At 36.5% G+C, this 25,330-nt stretch overlaps 3 protein-coding genes across 4 annotated transcripts; 2 read left to right on the forward strand and 1 right to left on the reverse strand.

Moving 5' to 3' along the window:
- Positions 1–1,831: 1,831 nt before the first annotated feature.
- Positions 1,832–3,266, forward strand: LOC112279606 (universal stress protein PHOS32). Its single transcript, XM_024514222.3, has 4 exons — positions 1,832–2,255; positions 2,437–2,546; positions 2,704–2,822; positions 2,996–3,266. The coding sequence occupies exons 1-4, from the start codon at positions 2,075–2,077 to the stop codon at positions 3,084–3,086; spliced, it is 501 nt and encodes a 166-aa protein (XP_024369990.1). The 5' UTR covers positions 1,832–2,074; the 3' UTR covers positions 3,087–3,266.
- LOC149989455 (uncharacterized) lies at positions 3,176–4,815 on the forward strand. Of its 2 annotated transcripts, none has more exons than XM_090248501.1 (3): positions 3,176–3,317; positions 3,480–3,562; positions 3,927–4,815. In XM_090248501.1, exons 1-3 carry the CDS (start codon positions 3,272–3,274, stop codon positions 4,209–4,211), a joined length of 414 nt encoding a protein of 137 aa, XP_090104627.1. In that variant the 5' UTR covers positions 3,176–3,271; the 3' UTR covers positions 4,212–4,815. The 2 variants fall into 2 exon arrangements, with proteins under 2 accessions (XP_090104627.1, XP_090104626.1); XM_090248500.1 differs by having other exon boundaries at positions 3,178–3,317; positions 3,477–3,562.
- Positions 4,816–16,943: 12,128 nt separating this feature from the next.
- On the reverse strand, positions 16,944–21,801 carry LOC112280577 (UDP-glucose 4-epimerase 5). Its single transcript, XM_024516214.3, has 8 exons — positions 20,219–21,801; positions 19,437–19,486; positions 19,147–19,282; positions 18,466–18,795; positions 18,206–18,287; positions 18,012–18,094; positions 17,798–17,889; positions 16,944–17,606 (listed from the first exon to the last, which is right to left on the reverse strand). The coding sequence occupies exons 1-8, from the start codon at positions 20,423–20,425 to the stop codon at positions 17,444–17,446; spliced, it is 1,143 nt and encodes a 380-aa protein (XP_024371982.1). The 5' UTR covers positions 20,426–21,801; the 3' UTR covers positions 16,944–17,443.
- Positions 21,802–25,330: the final 3,529 nt, after the last annotated feature.

The following is a 25,330-nucleotide window of genomic DNA, read 5'->3' on the forward strand; positions in this document are numbered from 1 at the left end:
CGAGTGAGCGTGGCCAGTTTAGAAATCCGATTCATCAAAGATCAGGTGGTGGTGTGCCCTCTTGTTACGTTACCAAGAGATGCCGCCACCAACTTTCCCTACACCAACTCATCAATGGCTCATTCATTTCTTTTCCTAGGTCTAAAATAAATTAATAAAAAAACATACAATTTTTTTAGTAAGAATGCTTTTGATGTGGTTGATCATCTCATATTCGAACTCATCTTGTTTGAATCCATTGTCACCCTCCTATTCAGTATTATAGAGTTTGTTTGATCCAGTCTTTTCGCATTGCAGAAGGTCAGGATACACGACACCCTGAGACAGTGGCAGTTTGACTTTTGTTTCGTTTTTTTTTATCCCTTGTACTAAACTCCTTCAATACGGAGATGCTCTGCAGTTTAACCCCAAACCCTAAACCTGAGTGTTTAGTGTGCTTGACATGGTCAAGCATAGTCACAGTTCTATCTTTCCTCGTTTTGGTGGTCGTTGTTAGTGAAAGGTTGTGACGCCCACGATAGTCAGGCAATGAATCAGTGAGAAGGGTGCGTGGTGTAGGACTAAGAAGGCGCAATTATTTTATGACCAGGCATATGGAAGGAGCCTCGCTTGCGCTAGGTTAACATTTGACACAACCATCACATCCACTGTTAATCCATTTCAGCAGTTTAGAGTAAAATTTTGGAAAATATCCTCTCATTTATGTAAATTTTGGGTTTTATAGGTCACCTTGTAGCGGATTTCGTGGGAAGCAACTAGTTGATTCTTTTCCAGCAGAATTCTTAATCATAATTGCTGACGAGCATCTGTTTTTTATCTAACAAGGTGGATATGGCTGCGTCCAACACTCGCAAGTCGTAGCTAACCTTAGTTTACATTTGTTGCACTTGATCTCTAGTATCGTTGTTTCTTAGTTGCCAGAGTACCATCTGACAGGGCCACTAGACGTTGGTTACTTACTTTTTACGTCAGTGAATCGGAGCTAAGTTTTACATGTAATGTTGAGAATTGAAATTTTGTAAACGATCACCTCCACAAAGATTTGTTACGCCATATCAGGGGCTATCAGTCAATGAGTCAAAAGGTCATGCTCTCATTCAGAAAGTAGCCTCGACATGAGAGCATATCTTGAATAAGTCGTTCATCTGCACAACCCATCCCAGGGACGTGTTTCCAGTTAAGATTAAAATAAAAATAAAAATAAAAATCCTATGCCATTGGCGGTCGAAGCTTCGTAAGTTCACAATGAATCCTCGAAGATTCTGTCAATAACAAAGCTGACGCGTTACACTATTCACAGATAACTTACCGTGATGGCGAGAATCTTTTCCATCAAATTTACTCTGAAATAGTTGGAAGTCGCAATCCTGATCTTTAGTGTACTGATTTGGTTGCACCTGGTTCGAAACACGGCTGGTTGTTTGCAACAAATGCAGATTTTTGCCAAATGGCAGATTCAGCGCCTCCGACCATCCATGAGGGACTTCAAACTCTTTGCTGGCAGGAGGTTGGTGCGCTTGAACCTCTTGGAATCTAGGAGGGGACGATGGATTGCCAAGTGGCCAGAGCTTGACTTCACGAAGACCTGGCAACTGAATGAATGTGGATATTACGCGAAGATGGATTTGCATGCCACCGATCGTTGCCACGCTGCAGACGATGCGAGAACCCCTGTCCAGGCTGGACGTGGGCACTCTCGAGTCATGCTCAGAAGTTCTCTCCCAACGGGGCTTTACGGCTCTCATCCGGCTCTTAACTCCTCGTCATTATGCCAGGAATCTTTGCTCGATAAAATAGTTCCTCACGCCATTTTTCTTCCAATTTGCCTTACAGACATTTCCTCTCTTCCCATTCCAGCTCCCAACCTCTACATTGTTCTCGGAAGAGCGTACCGGTGTCAAGTGAGTTGTGCCCTGATCGGAGCGTGTATGCTCGTGATTTGGGTGATTACTTCTTGGGTAGAACTTCGGATTGCGTGATTGTGTTTAAACGGGGATTGAGATTAGCGGGGTGGGTAGACGGACGGCAAAATTTTGCGGATCTGGCTTAGATTTTGGGTTCCACGTGAGGGAAGATGAGTCGGCCGGATCGTACCATCGGGGTGGCATTGGACTACTCGGCGAGTAGCAAGTATGCATTGAAGTGGGCCGTGGATAACCTGCTTCGCCAACATGACCAGTTGACTGTGCTGATCGTGCACAAAGAGTTTAATACCGAGGATAGCCAATACATTCTGTTTGGGAAGTATGGATCACGTTAGTACCTCAACCCTTCTCAGTCTCTTCACTTTTTAGAAATCCCCGCTGAGCGAGGCATCGAGTGCCTCCAAAATTTCTTGTCTTGTCTTTAAGAAGCAGATTTCTTCGTGTGGTGTGTAAAATTTTGGTTGAAAACTATGGAATCTCAAATTATCACTTGATTTGTCTGATTTTGCAGAACTCATTCCTCTTGCCGAAGAGGAGGAGCCCGGTACTCAGAGGCGGTACAATTTGAAACAGGACGAGGAGGTTCAGTCTTACCTCAAGGAAGCCGTCACTGCAAAGAAGGTGATAACTCTTTCTTCTACTTGATCCTCCTTGGGCACAAAACACAATCAATCCTTGTTACAAAATTTGTCACTGGGTATTTTACCACAACCGAAAAGCAGGAGCCTCTTTTCCTTATAATTGCCGTGCTGATGAGTGGCTGAAACAATTTTCGCAGGCTACAGTAGTGTTCAAGGTCTACTGGGGGGATCCGAAGGAAAACATATGCAAGTCTGTCAACGACGTTCCTCTTGATTTTCTCGTCATGGGTTGCCGGGGACTGAGCGCACTGAAAAGGTGCGGCGATTCTTGAATCTTTCTGAAAATTGATTTCCTCTTCTTTTTTAATGTGTCGAGAATGGATCTTCTTTTGTTCCTCAGCTTGAGGAGAAGGATTTATCAATGGTGGTGAACCTGAGATTGCTACTTCTGTACTCATCAATCAACCCCATTTGAACGCCGTTTCGCAGGACATTTATGGGTAGCGTCAGCAACTACGTCTCCAACAGCGTGCCCTGCCCAGTCACCATCGTGAAGCTTCCACCAAATATGTCTTCTTAGAGACGTACTAAATTTGTTTTGAAAGGTTTCACAGTAGTGCCATTCATTTGTAGTGAGATGGTTGGATCTCTCATTATAATGGTTACAGAATTCGAAGGAATAAGTCGCCGTTGTTTCTTTCATTGTGATGAAACCATTGTCTTTTAATCTTATGACTCTGCAGAGTATGCTTCAACATAAGATTTATGAACTTGTTTTTGGACTGTTGTGCAACGGCTGCTGCTTCACTGGGTATGTTTCGATGCTAATCACCGCTGCAACAGGTTAGGGTATTGCAGTGTTGTTTTATCTAGCTGGCGTTGCGACCCATTCACGTACTAGCCTACAATGTTGAGAAGGATACCTCTACTCGGTCAGCCTTAAATCGTCCCTCTTATCTGCTTGACGCAGCAGTCGATTACCCATTCATTGCCGACAATCCAAGAGGCAAGACTTGCATCAAACAGGACCGATCGATATTGATGGTTTCTACCAAGGTCAGTCTATATATCCTGGTGTTGTCACTCTCCTCCGCGGTTCCTACCAAGACCGCTGCAACGGTGCAAGGTTACTGGTCAATCTCAACGTCAAGGAGTTTCCTCCGTGTGACTCTCAAGGCAGCACAATCCACACCGCGATTTTTTTCTGAATTGAAAGTCTAGCCGGAGATAAAAACTAATACCGCGGCCAGCATCACGATGTGCACCATACCCTCCCTCTTCTTTAACGTGCGTCTTCTATGTCCTCCTAGCTGCTACCGCCCCTGCTGCCCCGGTGTCTTGCGTCGTGTTTTCAGATTTTGAATGCGAAGGAACTTGTTGCATTTGCCCATGACTTGCTCTTTCTGGGTGTGAGCATTAGGTAATGGTGGTCAATTTCCACGTCTCATTCGGACCACATCATCTCCGGCTGGAATCCTCCTTCCATCAACGTAGACAATATGATAGATACCGGCCGATCTCCAGCTTACCGTCGCTGCAAAATGGACAGACGGAATGCGGGAATCATGGCAAGCATTTTCAGTCAACACATTTCGGCACGTTGGTCCTCTCCAATCAAAACGAACACAACCGAACAGAAGTCCTTGCTCGAAATGTCACAGCAATTAGTTTCCTCTTATCTCCTGCATCTTTAAGTAGGATTTAGAATCTATATTTTCTTGATGTTTTGCTTTGAGGTCAACACCAAGTAAGATTTGAAGGGTGTAGAAGCGTGCTCGGATGAATTCCATTCCCGTAGTCTTGCGTTAAGATCACTGCAGAAGGGACCCAATTCGGACAGAAGGAGTGGCACTGATCACAATTGCTGAAGTCCTCAAGGGATTGACGTCACAAGAGCTCGGGAAAGGAGTTTATGGAAGATGGGTTAGGTGCTGGGGGAGATAACCAAGTTCAATTTGCCGCGGGGTAACAATCAGAAGGAGAGGCAGGCCAACCGGGCGGTAATGCGAAAACTCAGGTCCAGCGCTGCGATGATGAAGGTTTCCTCGTTGAATGCGCAGGCATTTCCGGAAATCAGGCACGCAAGCTTCAGAAGAAATAGCGATAAGTGATGATCGCTCTACTGTTGTGATGATCCATTGCCGAAGTGCATTCCACTCTTCAATCTCCCAACCCGTCTATGGCCACAATGCATTGAATTGTCTTGGGGTTTGAGAACTCCTAGTGAATTATTTTACGACTCAGAATTGGAATGCAGACCCATAGCAAACGAATCCCATAACCATTAATAAAATTGCGTTCTACACGAATACCCGTAATTAGTGTGTATCAGACTATTTGCAAAGTGCCTCTGGGACATGTGTCGACGGTAATTAGTGTGTATCAAACTAAATGGTAATACACGCTAATAATACACTATTTTGAATAATGTGATTCACACTATTCAAATTTGCGCTTAAATAGTGTGTAGACTCCGAATTTCAAGTTTCTGCCCCGTGGATGACCTTCGCAACATCCTCCGCATTAGGCTCCGTATCGATGTCCCTCAAAAGCCGATCACCTTAATATCTTCGTGCACAGCAAGTAGTGCCCTTTCTTATACTAAATAATGGCTCCACCGATTGCAATGCTGCTCTTCTCTTGTGGTGGGAAAATCCATACTTTCACTACATACAAAATCATCAAACACCACAACCACATGGCCCTCCTCAAACACCTCCACTTCCTCAATATTTAATACAAAGTGAAGCCTTCTTCATAAAATAGAAGTAAATAGCCAACAACAACACATACAATCTCAAGTCATGTCCATTGCATGACTTGATGCAGGATTCAATCCCAGGAAGATTTTTTTTTTTTTTTTTTTTTTTTTTTTTTTCAGATTTGGAACAACAATCAATTTATTAATGTGTACAATAAGGTGGCACAACTTCACTATCAAAATAAACTTTGTGCTTGGTTACAATCAATTGCAGTTCCTGCAAGAGTTGTTTGCATGCCACATCGGATTATGGCTTGGCATACACAAGTGAGGCTGTTCTCATCCCTCATGACATGCTTGACTGCCTCTACTGCAAGCTTCAAAAAGAATGACTTGTTGGGATTTTTGTTTTTTTAATTTTTTGGTATCAAAAACAAGGTTTCTTGTCTTGCATATACTTTTGAATCTCTACAATCTTTTAATTTCTTCCATACATTGGTTTTAACAAAGATCTTAAAAAGTGTGGGTTCTAAGAGAGTGAAAATTATTAGAACCAACTACTCTATTTGACCTTTTCAAGTAGAGTTAATCCTTAAGTTGTATAAAATTTAGGACTTGTAGTTCAATGATCTAAGCTCAAGTGCAAAGGCTAGTAGGATGCCATTATTAACCAAAACCAAAGCCAAAGTGCTTTTGATTACATGTACAAATTAATTGACTAGAGTTCAAAGATCTAGCGAAGCCATTACAATTGATACAAGAACTTCAAAATATATTTCAACTTCTTTTTTAGAAGAATATCATAAAAATTATTATAGTAATCAAAGCTACTATATTGAAAAAAATCCTTCTCATTGTAAAATGGTGTCAAGACTCTCTAACCAAATTATAGAGTCAATTAAAGTTTTTTTTTGTGAATTAAGCTTTGCAAAAGAGTATTGACTTAAGAGCCTAGCTCAACTCTTTAAAGATGATTGACAATTTGGAAATTAAAGGTTACTTGCTAAAGATTGAAGATTTTATTAAAGAAAATATCTTCATCAAAATTACTTTTTTTGAGCTACATAAGTATTGGTCAACTTTTAAAAGCACTTTTGATATAAATTTTACTATTAATCTATTAATTAATAAATAATTAATTAATTTTTAAGTTTTCATATTGGTGTTTGTACACCAAATATTATTATAAAGATATTAAGTAGAAGAAGTGTTGAATATGATACATGACAAAAAAATTATTGAAAGTTTAAGAATTTAAATGCCTTACAATTGAAAAATTTGTTCTTTTTTACAAAAAGAATCAATTCATTCATTGAAATTGCAACATTATTAGAACTTAACTTAGAATGATGCTCAAACTAAACCATGCTACCAAATGAATTGGAGTATATGACTTGTTTGAAGATAGTTAATTTAAGAGATTATAAAAGATAAAGGTTATTATCACCATTAATAGATAGTCTTCTATCTTTGAAAAATCTTAATATTAAAAAGTGCTCAAGCTTTATATCATTACTAAATGAATTGGATAACCTCACATCTTTGACAACCTTAGATATAAGTAAGTGTTTAAGCTTGACGTCATTCCAAAATGAATTGGGTAACCTCAAATATTTGAATACCTTTAATATTCAAGGATACTCAAGCTTGACATCATTCCAAAATGAATTGGGTAACCTCAAATATTTGAATACCTTTAATATTCAAGGATACTCAAGCTTGACATTATTATCAAAAGAAATAGTTAATGCATTTTTGAAAAAATACCTTTCAAAATAAGTTAAAAATTATTAGATAGTATACTTAGAAGCTAGTGAAAAATATAGAATTAAGTCTTAATAGGATATTTATGAAATATAATAATATATAAGTTGTATGATTGTATCCAATTTTTTTTACATTTTTTTTTATAATATTCATTTTTTTGTAGAAGGATTATTTTGGATTATTGAAAATATCAGTAGAAAAAATCATATACTAAAAAATTTAAATATGTCATTAAATTTTTCTAAAAGTATGTAGATTTATAAATATTAAGAATTTGACTATTTAGAATTTTGAGATGACTTTGTAAATGGATAGAAATTTGTTAGTTTTGATTTGAACTACCTTCTTTATTTTAAAGATTTACAAATCTAGTGATGGAATTAGAATGCTCTACAATTTTTTTAGTTTTTCAAATATAAATAATTTAGCTTGGTATATTTTTCTATTGATTTTTTTTCTTGCTTTTTCTTTTTGAAATTTAAAGTTGACATATTCTCCTATTTAACTTTGTATCATATTTAAAATCTTCAACAAGTATTTAGTTCAGGAGATATGAGATTTTTAAATTTACAAAATTATTATTTATAAAACATGTAGAAAAAAAATTACATATAAATTTGCTAGAAATATATATATATATATATATATATATGTAACTATAGGTGTATTTTTTTATTTTTTATTTTTCAAAATATCATATTAAAATACTTTTTAAATACAATATAAATATAAATGACTTGATACTAGATTAAAGATTTAAGATTTAAGATGTAAGATTTAAGTTTTTATAATTTAGAATTATATGAGTATCCTTGGTTTTTTGACCCCCTTATTTTTTGATTTTGATTTGACATACTCTCTTATTTTTTGTGTCTATAATTCAAATATTTTAAATAACTTGTTCTACAAGTTTTTAGTTTGAAAGTTATAGTAACTTTGATTGGGCCTTTAAAATTTTGACTTTTCTAATAGGAGATTTTTTCAGAGTTTTGAAAATACCAATAGAAAAATTTATAGATTGTATATTCTAAATATGTCATTGAAGTATTCTAAAAATATACAGATTTATAGATATTGAAGATTTAACTATTTAGAAATTTTAGTTGGCGTTATAATAGATAATTTTTTAAAAATTTTAATATGATCTACCTTTAATATTTTGGAGATCTACAAATCTAATGGTAGACATACAAGACCTTTGATTTGGTATTTTTTTCTATTTTTAATGTTTTATTTTATTTTATTTTTAAAAAAATTGAATTAATTTATTCCTTCTTTCCTTCTCCTATTTGTGTTGTTTTTAATTTTGATGGTATATTTAAAATCTTTAGTAAGTCTATAATTTTAGAAAGATGAATATTTTAAAATTTTAGAATTATTATTTGTATAATATGTGAAAAAAATTAAAATAAAATAAAAAATCCTATTTAGTTATTTATACTATGATAATAAAATTAATAGCTTATATAAGTGTATGTATATTTTATAATTCTAAAATATCATATTTAGACTATTTTTTAAATACATTGTATATATAAATGACTTAAAACTATATAACTTACATTCTAAATTTATGCAATAGTCATACCAATTTGTGTTGAGATAAATAGGTAATAGTAAAAGTAGAATAAGTTATCTTGTAGAGAATATTCTCTTAGGTAAGTTGCTAATGGTCAAAGGCAACTAAGGACTAAGTGGCGGCTAGGGTCTCGACAGACGGCTAGGTTTAGAGTCTCAAGAGGTGGTTAAGTTTAGGGTCTCGAGTGGGGGCTAGTAGTAGATGAATGTGGAGGAAGTCTATACATATTGGATGTGAACTCTGATTATAAGTAACGGGTGTTGGAAGTAAGAGACATCTCATTCCACACTTCTCTTATGTGCAACCTTGCTGATTTCTACTTACTTGTGTTATGCTTATAGTATTTCTTCAATAGGTTATGGGCCCACAGACTCTCTGTTGTGCTATTCAAGTAAGTTGAAGTCATTTTCTGTTTGTTGCTTTTGTGTGGATTAGATCTTATGGTATTTGTTGATGTTAGGTTTGTTGGTACAAGGAGGCTATTGGTATTAAGCTTGTACATCTCTAACATTACTTTGTGGGTTCTTATCTCCTTGCTTTGTGAGGTTAAGACTTTGTTGAAAGACCTTGATAGTGTCTTTTTTGAGTTGGTGAAGTTTCTTCATTATTCTTGAGTGTTTTGATGAGAAAGTGATTAAGACGAGTGATTGTGAATTCCATGAGGGTGCAATCACTTGTAGAAAGCTTCACAAGTTGAATTGAAAGTGTTTTCAGTGAGATACCACTCTTTTGTTCATAATAGGGTATTCTGAGATTCTGCTAGTGCAAACTTTGTTTGGTGATTTTAAGCTTTTAGAGACTCCTCTCAATATTTTTTGATACACTCCTCCTTAGACATGGCTTCTAGTGAGGGTGAAGGTTTGAGAGTGATTGAGAAGTTTAGAGGCAACAATTTCTACCATTGGAAGGTCAAAATGGAGCTTTTGTTGGCGTCTTTGGACCTTTGAGATATTGTAGATGAGAGTGAAGACTCTCCAAGCATAGATGCAAGCCCTAAGGACCACAAGGACTTCAAAAGACATGAAAAGAAGGCTTTTGGCATGATTGCCACTAACTTGGATGAAGCCAAATTTTCTCACATTATCCATTGCAAAGGACCAGCGGAAGCATGGAAGACACTTTGCAACATATATGAGAGCAAGAACTTGTCCAACATCCTCTTCACAAGAAGGAAATTCTTCACTTGTAAGATGGAAGAAGGTGAAGACCTCATGGCACATGTTAATAAGGTAAAGGCTCTTGCAAATCAACTAGCAATTGTTAACAAGCCTTTAGAGGATGGTGACATTGTCATGACTCTACTCATGAGTCTTCCCGAGTCCTACAACTACCTCATTGTGGCATTGGAGTCTTTGAGGTTGAAGGAGCTTACAATGAACTATGTGACATCAAGACTTGCACATGAAGTAACTAAAAGGAAAGAGAAGGAGCATCAAAGTGAAGATTCAGCTCTCTTCTCAAGACAAGGCAAAGGTATCTATTCCAACCAACGTGACAATGTGAGAAGCAATGCAAGAACTTGCTTCATTTGTGGAAAACCGGGTCATTTTGTACGAAATTGCTACAAGGCCAAGAAATGAGATAGAGAAAATGCTAACAATGCATGTGATGAAGTTGGTGGAGATGATTATGCATTCATGGCAAGAGAAGGCACGTCTATGGCTGCCATGTCCAAATGGATCATTGATTCGGGTGCTACCAAGCACATGACTCCATACAAGTGTTCATTTGACACTTATGAGACTATTCCAACAACAAAAGTATGGTTAGGAGATAATGGCATGGTGCAAGCCATTGGAATTGGCTCCATTGTGGTGGAGATTGTTGTGAAGAATCAAATAAAGAAGATCAGATTGAAGGAAGTGTTACATGTGCCAAAGATGAAGAAGAACCTTCTTTTGGTGAGTAAACTTGTTTCTCATGGTTGTAAGGTACAATTTGATATGAATGGATGCTTTGTGAAGACAATGGATGGAGATAATCTGTTGAAAGGCTTTAGAGATGGCAATCTCTACTTCATCAATTGTAAGAAGGTGAATGGAGTTGAAGTGGCGGCATTTGCTGAATTTCCACAAGATCAAGACAAGTTTGGCATTTGGCATCGACGCCTTGGTCATTTGAATGCCAAAAGTATGAAAGAACTCCAATCCATGGTTAGTGGCTTAGATCTTGGTCAATCATGCACAAATCTTACTTGTGAAGGTTGTATTCAAGGCAAACAACAAAGAGCTTCATTTCCAAGTGGAGTTGCAACACATGCAACCAAATTATTGGAGATTGTGCATTCTGATGTTTGTGGACCTATGAGGACACCATGATTGGCAGGATCAAGATACTTTGTTACATTTATTGATGACTTTTCAAGGAAGGTGTGGATTTTCATCCTTAAATCCAAGAGTGAATGCTTTTCAAAGTTTAAGGAATTTAAGGCACTTGTGGAGAAGCAATATGAATGCAAGATCAAGATGTTGCGTACAGACAATGGAGGTGAGTATTTGTGAAAACATTTTGATGAGTATTTGAAGATTCATCTTATTGCAAGACAAACTTCCACTTCTTATACTCCACAACAAAATGGAGTTGCTGAAAGGACAAATCGAACTATTGTGGAGATGGCAAGGAGTATGATTCATGCTCACAACCTTGGGCATGAATTTTGGGTGGAAGCTGTGGTGAATGCAGTGTATACAAGGAATAGGTGTCCTACAAATGCACTTACATCAATGACTCCACAAGAAGCTTGGAGTGGGAAGAAACCTTGTGTTTCTTACATGAGGACTTTTGGATGCATTGCTTATGTAAAGGTACCAGATTGTATGCGGTCCAAATTTGATGCAAAAGGTACAAAATGTGTGTTTCTTGGATATTGTGAAGGTACCAAGGCATATAGGCTAATGTGTTTGGATACCAAGAAAATCATCAAAAGTCGTGATGTTGAATTTATGGAGCATAAAAGTGCTTGTGAGCACTTGGAAATGTGTCCAAGTGGGAGTAATGGTGTGTTTGTGGACACATCTTCAATTTCAGCAACGAAAGAAGAAGAAGAAGATGAAGACAATGAAGAAAGTGCAGATTTGAATCAACATGAAGAACCAAAAAAGATGAAAAAGAAGAAGAAGAAAGTGTATACAATTGGGATGACAAACAATGAAGAAGTTGAAGATGATGATGATGATGAGGAATACCAACCTTTGAGTGAGAAGAGACAAGGTTCAAAAGAAAACAAGGTTGGAGAGCATCAAGGTGAATCTTCTTCAAATGATAGGAGATATCCTACAAGAGAAAGAAAACAACGTGGTGAATGGTGGAAGGACCATATCTTTCCTCAAGTAAGTGAAGAACATGCCAATGTTGCACTCCTTGCTGATCCATTGAATATATGTGATGCTATGAAGTCTACGAATGCGTTGAAGTGGGAGGAGGCTATGGAAGAAGAGTACAAATCTCTCATGAGCAATGGAACATGGGAATTGACTCAACTTCCACCAAATCGATCTTCAATTGGTTGTAAGTGGGTGTTTAGAACCAAGAGGGATGCAATGGGTGATATTGTGAGATATAAGGCAAGGCTAGTTGCCAAAGGATACTCACAAGTTACTGGTGTTGATTTCAATGAGACATTTGCTCCCGTGGCTAAGTTCACCACCATTAGAACCATTGTGGCAATTGGGGCAGCAATGGACTTAGAGATGCATCAAATGGATGTGAAGACGGCTTTCTTGAATAGAGAGTTGGAAGAAGACATCTACATGGATCAACCTCAAGGATTTGTAGAAGAAGGCAAGCAACATCTTGTTTGTAAGTTGAAGAAATTTTTGTATGGACTCAAGCAATCTCCAAGGGCATGGTATCAAAGAATTGACACATTCTTTGTTAATGAGGGATTCCAAAGAAGTGAGGCTGATCATTCTATGTATGTGATACAATCAAAAGAGTTCTTGATGATTGTTATCCTTTATGTAGATGATTTAATCATCTTAACCAATACTTTAAAGATGATGGATTGGTTGAAGGTAAAGTTAGAAAAGGAATATGAGATGAGTGATTTGGGAGAGCTTCACTATTGCTTAGGAGTGGAATTTGCAAGAAATCGTGCTAACAAGACCATCACAATGAGCCAAAAGAAGTACATTGAAGGAGTGTTGAAACGATTCAACATGGAGGATTGCAAGCCTATTGGAACACCTTTGGAGTCCAATTTGAAGTTGATGAAGCTCACGGATGAAGAGTTTGCACAAGTTGAAAGCCAAATGCAAGGTGTTCCATACAAGGCAGCAGTTGGGTCACTTATGTATACAATGGTTGGCACAAGGGTGGATCTTGCTTATGCGGTGAGTGTCGTAAGTCAACACATGTCAAAAGCAGGACCACTTCATTGGGCAACCATCAAGAGGATCATGAGGTACTTGAAAGGCACTTTGGACTTCAAATTGTGCCTTGGAGGTGAAAGTATTACTTTGCATGGTTATTGTGATGCGGATTGGGCTGGAGATGTAAATGATAGGCGGTCAACAACGGGCTATGTATTCTTTGTTGGAGTGGGAGCAATTTCATGGAATTGTAAGAGACAACCCACAATTGCAAGGTCTACAATAGAGGCGGAGTACATGGCAGCAAGCCAGGGTGCAATGGAAGCAACATGGTTAAGGCAAGTTTTGGAGGATATTGGACTTGTGCAATTGGAAGCAACTCCATTGAATTGTGACAATCAAGGATGCCTTGCTTTTGCAAAGAATCCAAAGCATCATTCAAGAACCAAGCACATTGACATTCAACATCACTTTATAAGAGAAAAGATTGAAATGGGAGTGATTGACTTGAAGTATTGTGCAACAGAAGATATGCTTGCTGATTTGTTAACAAAGGCATTGGTCAAAGAAAGACATCATATGTTGACAAAGGCATTAGGTTTGAAGGGCTTTGACAATTAGCAAAGTGGGAGTGTTGAGATAAATAAGTAATAGTAAAAGTAGAATAAGTTATCTTATAGAGAATATTCTCTTAGGTAAGTTGCTAATGGTCAAAGTCAAATAAGGACTAAGTGGCGGCTAGGGTCTCGACAGACGGCTAGGTTTAGAGTCTCAAGAGGTGGTTAAGTTTAGGGTCTCGAGTGGGGGCTAGTAATAGATGAATGTGGATGAAGTCTATACATATTGGATGTGAACTCTGATTATAAGTAACGGGTGTTGGAAGTAAGAGACATCTCATTCCACACTTCTCTTATGTGCAACCTTGCTGATTTCTACTTACTTGTGTTATGCTTATAGTATTTCTTCAATAATTTGTACCATACTTTCTAATAAAGTGGCAAGTTCTTCTAATACAATCTTTATACATTCTTTCTTTCTTTCTTTCTTTCAATGTCCACTACTTTTGGACTTCTTCAATATTACTCTATCCACACTTCTATCCACCACCTTATTATGAACAAATTAATGTATATTATGAAGAAATTTAAAGATAAGGCGAAAACTACTAGAATCATCTTATTTCCAACTATCATAGAAATATTGGCTTTATTTTATCAAAACTTCTTGATGACTTTGGATACTTTTCTATTTCCTTGCTTGTTAAAGTTAATGCTCCATGTGCTTACTACTCCACCATAGTACTTGTCTAACAAAAGCTATTGTGTTTTTCTTACAAATAGAAGATATATATGAATTTCTTTCAATAATCTTATTTGCTATTTTTTCTAATATAATATGACATGTTCTAAAAAATATTTCAATAAATCCATCTTTATAATCAAAATAACTTCTAATGCAGTTTCAATATTTCTAAATAAAAAAAAAATTAAGATTATTACAAAATTTATATCCATCTACAATTTTTTCTATATGAACAATAATTTTTAATATAATTTCTAAAAGAAAATTCTTGCAAATATATTTTTACATTCCTTCCACCATTGCTAATATATCTTATATTTAATTTAATCTAATCTTCATAGTGCTTATTGACATATCATTTAGATTTGGCTCAGGCTACAAGCACATCCTAAGTTGCTTTTGTGCATATCAATTATGTCTATACACACATCAAAGGCTTCTAATTGGCTCATCCATATCTTCTTTTTATGTCTTGGCATAGGTCTTGGCCCTTGCAAAAGCACATGCCATAGGAAGGAGGTGACCTTTGATGAAGTACTACAAATTGTTGAGGTAGTAAAGCCATTCTAGTTGGAACTTAAGAAAGGACTTGCTCTTGTGAATAATACTCCGATTAGGTCAGTTTTGACATCTATTGTTTGCTCCAACACAAATGTGTTAGTCACAATGGCTAAGATTCTAAATGAGCTCTTCTGTGAGGTAACATAATAGAAGCCAAAATTTGTAGACATATTGATGCTTAAATTGAAATATCACCCTAGATAGATAGAGGCCATAGCAATAATGGAGTGGATACTAGATGGAAGCTCTTATATAAAAGCTACCATAAAAGCATAGGCCATAGATTTGTTGAATAAGCCTAAACAAGACTACTATACATTATGAACCTCCCTACAGTGACTCAAATATCTATGATACGGAACCAAGATTTGCACTAAGACAAGGGAAAGGAGATCTAGATGAGCCAATCAAAAGTTTCAAGTGTGTATATAGACATAATAGATGTGCATATGGCAACTTAGGGTATGCTTGTAGCTTAAGCCTTTAGATTTTGTTATCTTATGATAGACAATATTAGAAAACACAACTCTTGATAGACTTTAACTTTGATTGTATGATTATCTATATTTGGTTTAAAATATAATGAACCATATCTTTGCACATTGCACATCTCATATATTTTTTTTTAACAAATCTTTGATTTTTTTTTATTAAATATTATTAAACTTAAAAAAACAAACATTGCTTTCAAGAGAATCTACTTTATAGACAAATATTTTTATCTAGAAAAATAAAAGGGCGTATTTATATATAATAATATTTTGTAAATAAATCTATATTAACTTCTATAATAAAAATTATCACTTCATACCAAAAACTTGAATTCAACAAAATTTTATACCTAAGTAATAAAATATATGTGACTAAGAAAAAATAAAAATATTAACTTGTTTTCTACATAGCATCATACTATTAGAATTGACTGTCAATATCAAGCCATAGTTAGTTTGTACCATCTATATTAGTTGATTTTTAAAGCTTTATCTTTTATCATGGTTATTTCTAACAAAAACCATAATGATTGTAAGATCTAATATAATATCTTCATTAATTTTATGACTTTCTTTTAAGTTAGTACATGATTTAAAAAAAGGTGGAAATTAAACTAAAATAGCACCTACATAATTCTAAATAGAAAAAAATAAAAATAAATAAAATGCATTAGAATATTAGAAGTTTTTTTTAAAACATTTTTAACTTCTACACAACAATCGATGATTTTAGTTTGTACAATAATGAAACTTATTTTAACTCCGAATTTTCACCTTTTACTAATTCAAAGAAAAAAAAAATTAGAATCCATAAAATTTCATATCAACCATCTTAAATCCTAAGAATAATTTTAGTAATCCTAGATTTCAAATTTAGCCATTCTAAACTTTAGAAACAAATTTATCAACTCTAAAAATCAAAGTTAATATTGGGTTTAGGATTTAGGAATTTAGAGATAAGGTTTTAAGATTTAAAAGTTTAAAGTTTAGGATTTATGGTTAAATTTAGGATTTAATGTGCTTCAAATTTTTTACCCTCTTATTTTTTGATTTTGGCTGAACTTGCTTCTTAGTTTTTACCTTCGACAATTTTAATGGTTTAAACTTGCTCTATAAATTCTTAATTTACAAGATATAACAACTTTGACTTAAACCTCAAGATTTTGATTTTTGTTATCAAAGTATTTTTTTAGAGTTTTTAAAAGACCATTGTGTCTATTTCTGGTTTGTCCATTCTAATCAGGGGCATCATGAATTTTACAATAATTTCTTTGAAGTTAAGCATGAACAAAAAGAAACTTTATTCTCAAGCTTTTAGAGAATCATCTTCATTTCAATTGCAGAGGAACCCCCCCCCCATATTTAGGAATAATTTGAGTTCTTTGTACTAGAGACTACTTAAAGAAAACGTCGATCAATCAGATGAGTAATTCGTAACTTACTGCTCATTATACTTAGGTCATTTCGATCCTACCGTGCGCGTGTGCTTTGGGCACTGGGACTAGTAATTTATGTAGGGGTCGATATGTTATCAGAGAGGACTTTACGGGAGATAAATGAAGAGGCTGCTACTAAAAAACTATCATCAATGAAGTTCAGTTTGGGGCATTTGATGGACAAGCAGGTGGAGTGGACGATAGTGGTGGTTACAGTTCATGATGAAGGAGAGAACATAATTTGGCTAGCTATGTTCTCTAAATCATATCTTCAAAAAAATAAAAAGATCTACAGAACTGCTGAAGGTTTATTGATATTGGTTTTCCTGGCAAAAGAGACTTCTAACGATCCCCCACCAAGTTCACAGAATTATTCTGTACATTGAATTGAGAATGCCATCGCCATACAGTGCGCATATGTTACCCTCTCCTGATCCAAACCTATTCAATCAGTTAACCTACTCGCATCCAATTTAAGATGGAAAAATTCTCGAATCTAATACCATTCTCAAAGATTGCTTTACCTTAACACGCATCCGTCGTGACTGGCAACTACTCGTTCCAGGTCACAGTCATTTAAGTTCTCTAAATATAAAGAGTTGTCTGACATCTAAGCAAAAACGTTTGCTAGATTCTTTGATAATTGCTTACGAAAAGAATTGGCCAACAAAATACTAACTCTGACTGTGCTCACCGTTGCCAAGATCTGTTCGGAATTCGATGTGGCAGGCGGAGCCCACAGTGGAGTGGAAAATGTCGGAAGTATCGTAAACAATAGTTTTATGTCATATCAAGTAGCAGTATCCGTATTCAAAACAGCTTCGTGATTCCCATTCGCGAGAGGCTTGGAATCGTTCGCTGGAGACTTCTCCTGACTTGATCGATATCCATCTGGATTATTGCTTGCCCACTTCCACTGATCTCGACACATTTCATCAATTCCATTTTGCGCTCTGCAACATATACAGAAATATATCAATCTCAGACGAGCGAAAAGAGCACTAGATAAGAGCAACCTGATCCAACAATGCGCCTATGAACCCACCAACTCAAATGCACCGATGAGATGGAGTACATGATAACAAGTGATCAGTACAACCCAATACACTAGTTGTTGGATGATCGAGTGGTTTAAATAACTTACTTCCATCCGAGTTCTTTCCTCGCCTTTTCTGTAGCGGTGTAGACTACACTGCAGTCTCCAGGCCGTCGGCCTGCAATTCGTAATGGTATTTTCTGTTACAACCAGTCAGACTGAGGTTAGTGTCGTCTAAGCGCAAGCGGAATAGCAGAATACAGATACTTTGATCGTGTCATAGATACAACACCATCACCAGACTAAAAGCACAGACACTCACCAACCCTGCAGCCTTCTCGAATGCAGCAACTATTTCAAGTACAGAAGTCCCTTTCCCCGTTCCCAGATTGTAAGCAGTGCATCCTGTACATCCACGAATAATTTTCAGATGGGGACAAGTACAACTGAGTAAGAACAACTGACAAGGTCTAGTTAGACTCCAATATGTCTAAAAATAGATAGAACATGACTGACCTATATCGGGCGTTGTGAACAGCTTGTGAAGGGCGGCGCTGTGACCAGTCGCAAGGTCCTGGACGTGAATGTAATCACGGACCTGTAAAACCAGAAATAGATTAACATATGGTTATCTTGACCTAAAACGGACGATGTGAAGTTCATCTGGTATCCATAAAAAAAAAATTAGCTTGTCAATACAGATCCAAGACACGCATCAATCGACGGTAAGTGAGAACCACACAATTCTATTGCCATTACTTCCAAATTGTACATACCCCAGTGCCATCTTTAGTGTTGTAATCAGTTCCAAACACCGTCAGCTCTTTCCTTCTGCCCACAGCCACTTGTTGCACGAAGGGCATCAGATTGTTCGGAAAGCCCTGTGGATCTTCTCCAAGGCGGCCACTGGGATGTGCTCCCACGGGATTGAAGTATCGCAACACTATACATCTCCAATCTGGATCTGCAGCAGTAATGTCCCGCATCATCTCTTCAACCTGAAGCTTTGTACGACCATATGGATTTAAAACAAAGAGACGGGACTCTTCAGTAACTGGGACGCTCTCCGGTTGTCCATAGACCGTTGCAGAAGACGAAAACACTAGCTGCAAAAACAGAAGCTCATTGTTACTTACAAAACAGAAGAGAAGAATGAAATCACAGTCGCTACTAAGGATCAGGGTCAAATCTTAATTAGAAATACAAGCTATTCCAAATGCCACCAACATGCATGAAAAGAAGAGCTTAACTGAAAGAACAAATGCCACCATGGTAAAGTAGTGTCAATAGTTTCAGAACAAGACAATCGCTTTTGAACAAGCTGTCTGTATCTGGAAATCGCAATTGTACCGGACACAGCGGAACCCAAAAGCGAATGTCTAAGCCCGTAACAATGGGACCATATAGATAATACACAATATGATACGAAGGCAAAAGTAGTCTCGGTGGATCTAGACCTTTTTGCAGTTGTAAACGTTCATAACATCCAGAAGGTTCAGGGTGCCAAGGATATTGTTAATGTAGTAAGGCAAAGGTTTTGCACAGCTCTCTCCAACTGCCTTCAAACCCGCAAAATGGATCACAGCATCAAATCTGCAAAAATTAACTAACCGAGATCATGACCTACTCGCTGTTACCAAATCTGAGATTATGCAACCATGCAGAGATGCTGCCCAAATACAAGGACAAGAAACAAATCAAGACACAGCCTAATATAATTTTATTAACAACCAGCATAGTAACATACCGATGCTTATCAAAAACAGCTTCAATAGCATCCTTGTCACAAAGATCTGCCTGCATAGCCAAATACCAGAGCAACACGGGTTATTCCTTTTGTAATAATTAAAGGATCAAGCGGGACATTTACACTCCAAACAGCTGAAATTAAGTTAGTCTGTATAAAGCATCTCTTCCAACAACGATTTGCAAAAAAGCTTTGCGTGAAAGATTACATCCATATGTTGGCAATATCAGCCTGGACGAGATCTCATTTTAGGGGAAAGGAGCCACGTCTTATAGATGCTCCTGACGAACTCTCTTAAACATGAAGAGATTCTAGCTTGATAAAGACTATCGTACCTCGGGTTCATGCACTTAATAGTAGATCAGCAGCCTACGAAGAGTATAATCTGATAGGTAATGCTAGTAGAATTGGGCGAATTTATGCAAAATTATCTGTGTTATCTACACTGCATGTAACCACAACAATCAAACTATGAAAAGGACTCGGTCCAACCAGGTAATCTCTGCAAGGCTATGTAATTTGAGTTCCGAAAGCAATGTATATCTAACGGTACTATCAAAAAATGAAACCCCTTCCAACTACGTACACTACATTTGGTAGTTTGACGTTGCACCTGCAATTTTACAGATTTTCTCTAAAACAATGTTGATCACATTACAACACTTCGAACAGGAAATGTGCGATATATGCCACTGCAAGTTTCGAAATTCGAACTGAAGGGAGAATAAAGACAGTAGAATAGATGATGAATCACGTCAGAAGGGGACTCCAGAGCTACAGACCTTGTAAAAGACAAGTTTTTCCCCTTGCTTTCCAGCCAGATCCACAACCCGCCGCAGACCTTCTTCGCTTGAATTAGCGAGGTTGTCCAATATGACAACTTTGTAACCATCAAGCAACAGCTGTAGCGATGTGTGAGTACCAATATACCCGGCTCCGCCAGTCACTAAAATGCATCTCTCAAGATGCGGGCCTCCGTTGACCGTCATCTTCTAAATCGAAAATCCACGCTTCAGACCAAAACCAAATTAGGGGCTTCGTGGTACCCAAAGCTGCTTGGACCGTCCTATCCTCGTCGATCCGGATGCTCGGTCTACCCTACTACCCTTTGATATTTCAAAGTATCAGAGGAAAAGTCCGTTATCATTTCCAGCCTCTACTACAAGAACGTGAGACTAAGTGCCGATTTCCAGAGCATAAGTGCAAAGAGAAGGTGCACGAAGCTGAGCTGGGCTGGCAGCACGCAGTAAAACCGTATTCAGAGGCAAAATCACTGTGCTCATGCTGCTACCTCCTTGAAACGCCTAGCCCACGGATCTTCAACATTCGAGATCCTTTCCTGAGTTCCCACTTACGCTCTTCACCAATACTCTGTCACTCGCAAAAGAACCCTCACTCTCTGCTCAAGAAAGCCTCGGTACAACCATTAAACAAGGGCAGGTCTCCTCCACCTGCTCCCCAGCCCCTAAAACTCTCTCCTCACTCGATTTCCCCTGTCGCAAAACCTCAAATGCGACCCTTTCGATTCCACGTGCATTGGAACCTGTCTAAGATCCCAAGACCCGCCCACCTCTGCCTCAAAACCTTGTGCAGACTAATCTCAAAAACAAAACTCAAAACTCAAAACCCGAGCAGCCTACGCTAAACCACCAACCGGTAACCAAACAAAGCGCCGCAACAACCATCTCAGTCTGCTCAGTAACACGTAAAAGTGTGCCGCGTAATGCGTGGATCTGGGCCAATTTGTCTACAGTTCAAAGCGCGCGTTGAATCAATCCCTGTGACCACCCTCCGCCCCTGCTCTTGCTTTGAAGCTCCGCCACACACGTCCCGGTGGAACAAGGCTCCACCGCCAATGGGCCGCTTGGTTATGTCCCAGCCGGGCCGGGCCCGAATGCTCCTCCCCAGCCCAGCCCGTCCAAGCTAAACCCCTTCCTCCCCCACCACAGCGCGGGCCCCATCACGCGACATCCATCTCACGGCGTCAGCCTCGCACGACGGAGCTCCAATCACCATTGCTCCTGCTTTTGAAAGCCGCTTTCGTCCCCGTCCTCGCCACACAAAATTTGCCCAGCCATAAACTGGTACGAATTCTTCGGAGACCCATTAGAAAGCCAAAAAAAACCCCAAACGAACTGCCTCGCTTTGGCATCAAACGCTCAGCGCAAATCGCTGCCCGATCGATCATCCACACTCTCTCCGATTGGATTGCGAACCTTGCTCGAACCATCATTCGTCGTTCCGCTCGCAATCCCTTTTATGCCTCTCGACGGCGACTTCGCCAGGTGGGCATTACCTTTCGCGGGCAGCTCACCTCGGCAGCGTAATGACAATGCTCACCTAATGCTGTTGATTAACTGTTGTTGGTTGCGATTGTGAGCATTGCAGCCTCCAATCATCCCTCGTGCCTTTGGTTGTTAGTTTCCTCCGACGACATTCGAGGTTGGATCCGTCGCGTTCGCAGTCGCTTCTAAAGCGTCGGCGAGTTAGGGCCCGCGTTCTGGACTCCGCGTTGTAGTACAAGATTATCGGAGGTCGATGATCTTGTGCTTGAGTTGCTTTTTCACTCCTGATTTTTTTTTCCTACTGAAAGAAGGGAATTAAATGAGTTTGGTGGTTTGGAATGAGCTTAGAAGCAGGTGTTGGCATATTTCACTCATTAACATTGTAATATTTGTTTTACATTAAGTAATATAGGACATGAATTTTTTAGATAATTACAAAAGTGCAAGATATTATTGGAAATTTGTAAATTTAAGTCTAGTGAGTCAATATAGAGCAAAGTACAAGTTTATTTTTTCTCCTAGTAAATTTGCTTTCTAAAATAGATGGTATTGTTTGGAGTACAACATCTCTTCTAATGTTATTTGTTAGACCTAAGCAATTTTTGTCTTGTTGGTAGTCTATTAAAGAGAAGTTTTTGATGCAAGATGTGATAGGCATAACACAACCAATGTTGCCAACAAACAAACAAATGTGATAAAAGCAAGAACTAGATAGAATTCATGCTTGATAAAACATGTTTTTGAATTAGCTTTTAATGACAATTGTAACATAGGTTCAATCACCACATCTTTTAATTAAAACTTATACTCGTTTGTGAGTTGTTGAATAAATGCATTGTTATATGTTGTTTTCAATTGAGTCTTGTGAAATTAAACTAAATCCACAAAATCAACAATCAATGTGTTAATTAAGTCTATAGGAAAATACAAAGGAATTAAAGATGTGTCTTAGAAATTATTCTTACAACCACATAATATCACTATAATGCCATTTAAACTAATAAGGTATAAAACATCAATCTTGTATAAGATAATTGCTTTATTTTCTTTATTAAGAGAGATTTTGAGCTTATTAGCTACCATGTAATGCCACAATACAATGAATAATGATTTTTCAATGTATAATTTATTTCAAAGAATAGAATAGCTAGCAAGTGGAACAACAACAATTTATTATTGTTTGTCACATGTAGAAAAAAAAATGTAAGTGCCAAGATGGAAGTTTCTAAAATCAATGGTAGAAATATTGGCTGAAATTATAAACATCCAACATGCATTTACAATGTAAAAAATGAGATGCAATGATGTCACACAAAGAATGCAAGATGCATTTGAAGCTTCTTTTAGAGTCAAACATCTTGGTTTGGAAGTAGTGCCATCATTTTATTCTTTGTGAATATGAATAAATGTTCTCATTGCAATATCTATAACAATTAATTCTTTGTTATTAAACAACATATCTTAAATAATTATTTCAACAATTAAATTTAAGATTGTTAATACAATGCTTTCTATTGTCAACAACACTTTTTTGTTAAAAATAAGTATCCATTATATTCTTTAAGAAGAATGTTAAGAAAATATCAAGATTTTTTTTTTTTTTGTCAAATATTGTTGTATTTTTAGAACTTAACAAGATGTGTTTGCAAAAGTTATTTAGGCAAAATGTCTTTAATTAGTGTTAAGAATTGGTTGTTGTCTTTTCTCCTATATTTGTCTTCCATCAATTCTTATGCTTTTTTGATCATATAATTTTAAAAAACAGCAAGTGTACAGTCCTATTATCAAGGTGATCTTAATTAGGAAAGTGATCCAATGACCAAACAACATTAAGTACAAATTTTAATAAGAAGAGATGTATTTAGGATCCATTGATAACAATTCTTGCTTAATAATACAAAAGCATTTAGATAATACTTGTAAAACCATAATATATATATATATATATATTACAAAATTAAGTTATTTAATCATTAATATATATATATGTTTATATATATATATATATATATATATTATTTAAGAATAAGTGTCCAGTATAAAGTAAATTTTCATGTATAAGAAGGGCTTGCCTATGACTATTCCTAAATGAAATCCAGCTCTAAAATTCTAATTTAGCATGATAGAGTTGAGCATGGGTATCATAATAATTTGTACATGGATAAATATCATCTGATTTTAAACATTCTATAATTTTAAAAAACTGTAACAAAATATTATCCAACTAGACTATATTATTATCTTTTGTGTTGTATAAAATCAAGACAAATCTAAATATGTTTTTACCATCAAATTCAATCTTTTATAGTTGTTAATATATCTTTTATTTATTTGATTTTTGATTTTTAATTTTAATTTTATTCTTATTAAAAATAGGGTCAAAAGCTACTTGATGTAGGTTGAAAATATGGCATTTTTCGTGTTGTTTAAAAGACATTCACATTGATTCTAAAATTATAAGCAGTACATTGTCCTTGAATAGCCATCCATTTTTGACAGACAAAATTTGTTAAACTAATTTTTTAAATATCTTATCAAGTCAAAAGAAAAAAATTGAAAATATGCAAGAAATTCTAAAAATTAAAAAGAAGAATAAAAATTAATATTAAAAATATAATCAACTATTTCAATATTGTGATTTTTTAATTTTTACTGTCTTAAAAAATAAGCTTGAAATGTTAGACTTTGATAGAATATTCATCTCATCCTTGTGTCTATGCTTGGCTTTATTTTGAGGAATTTAAAAATATCAAATGAATTAAACAGATTATATATATAAACATATAATAATGAAGAAATCTATTAACTTGTCTATTACTAATTTACTGTATGCATAAAATACATTTATTAGTTGATATACTATAGTTTGATAAATTACTTGTTTACATTCAACAACAATATTATAACCTCAATGCTGTAATTAAGAAACATTATTGAATTATTTACATATATTTACAGTGGCCAATTATGTTTATTATTTTTGTCAATATTCTCTTATTTTTAAGCTAATTCATTTATTTTCAAACATATAATTTAATTAAATTCTAAAATTAAAACACACGTTGACATATTCAATCATAATAAATCGTAAACATATTTCGCTCAAGACCTTCATGTGACGAACTGTTCACATCTTCAAAAAATCATACAAATTAAAACCCACCTGTGACCATTAAAACAAAAAGTCTTGCTACAGTAAAACCTGGTCGCATTCACACACGAGTTTGAAAACAACCTCACCGACTGTGCATTCGCCTCATGGAAGTCAATTCAAATTCCAGGTGCGGTAAAACAAGGCAAATACATCCATACCGACAAACCCAGTGGGACTGGTTTGAGCGGCGATTTTCTTATATTTTGAGGGAGTTTGCGGGAGCAGGAATTTGCATACTTGAGATGTTCAAATACTTTGTTTTTAAACTTGATATCACTCTTGACCCGTCATCGTTTGCATCGGTGTGACGTTTAGAACCCAGGTCGATTCTGTAACGATGTCGATGCTCAAGGGCAAGCAAGACCGCCTCTGTAATCTTGCATTCCACCTCCACACTTGAGGCATCGTGTTTTCGAATATGTTTCCTCCGAGATCATTCAAGCAAGGGAAAGGGG

This window comes from Physcomitrium patens, chromosome 3 (assembly GCF_059467195.1).
Source record: "Physcomitrium patens ecotype Gransden chromosome 3, ASM5946719v1, whole genome shotgun sequence".
Lineage (NCBI taxonomy): Eukaryota > Viridiplantae > Streptophyta > Bryopsida > Funariales > Funariaceae > Physcomitrium > Physcomitrium patens.

Bases quoted from the DNA above. Each gene is read 5' to 3' on its own strand.
- LOC112279606 (XM_024514222.3), top strand. From the start codon at position 2,075: ATGAGTCGGCCGGATCGTACCATCGGGGTGGCATTGGACTACTCGGCG. The intron at 2,256-2,436 runs GTTAGTACCTCA...CTGATTTTGCAG, and splicing joins GTTTGGGAAGTATGGATCAC to AACTCATTCCTCTTGCCGAA. The intron at 2,547-2,703 runs GTGATAACTCTT...CAATTTTCGCAG, and splicing joins AAGCCGTCACTGCAAAGAAG to GCTACAGTAGTGTTCAAGGT.
- LOC149989455 (XM_090248500.1), top strand. From the start codon at position 3,272: ATGAACTTGTTTTTGGACTGTTGTGCAACGGCTGCTGCTTCACTGG. The intron at 3,318-3,476 runs GTATGTTTCGAT...TGCTTGACGCAG, and splicing joins AACGGCTGCTGCTTCACTGG to CAGTCGATTACCCATTCATT. The intron at 3,563-3,926 runs GTCAGTCTATAT...TGTGAGCATTAG, and splicing joins TATTGATGGTTTCTACCAAG to GTAATGGTGGTCAATTTCCA.
- LOC112280577 (XM_024516214.3), bottom strand. From the start codon at position 20,425: ATGACGGTCAACGGAGGCCCGCATCTTGAGAGATGCATTTTAGTGACT. The intron at 18,095-18,205 runs GTCAGTCATGTT...GTGGATGTACAG, and splicing joins GTTCACAACGCCCGATATAG to GATGCACTGCTTACAATCTG. The intron at 17,607-17,797 runs GTAAGTTATTTA...TATATGTTGCAG, and splicing joins AGGAAAGAACTCGGATGGAA to AGCGCAAAATGGAATTGATG.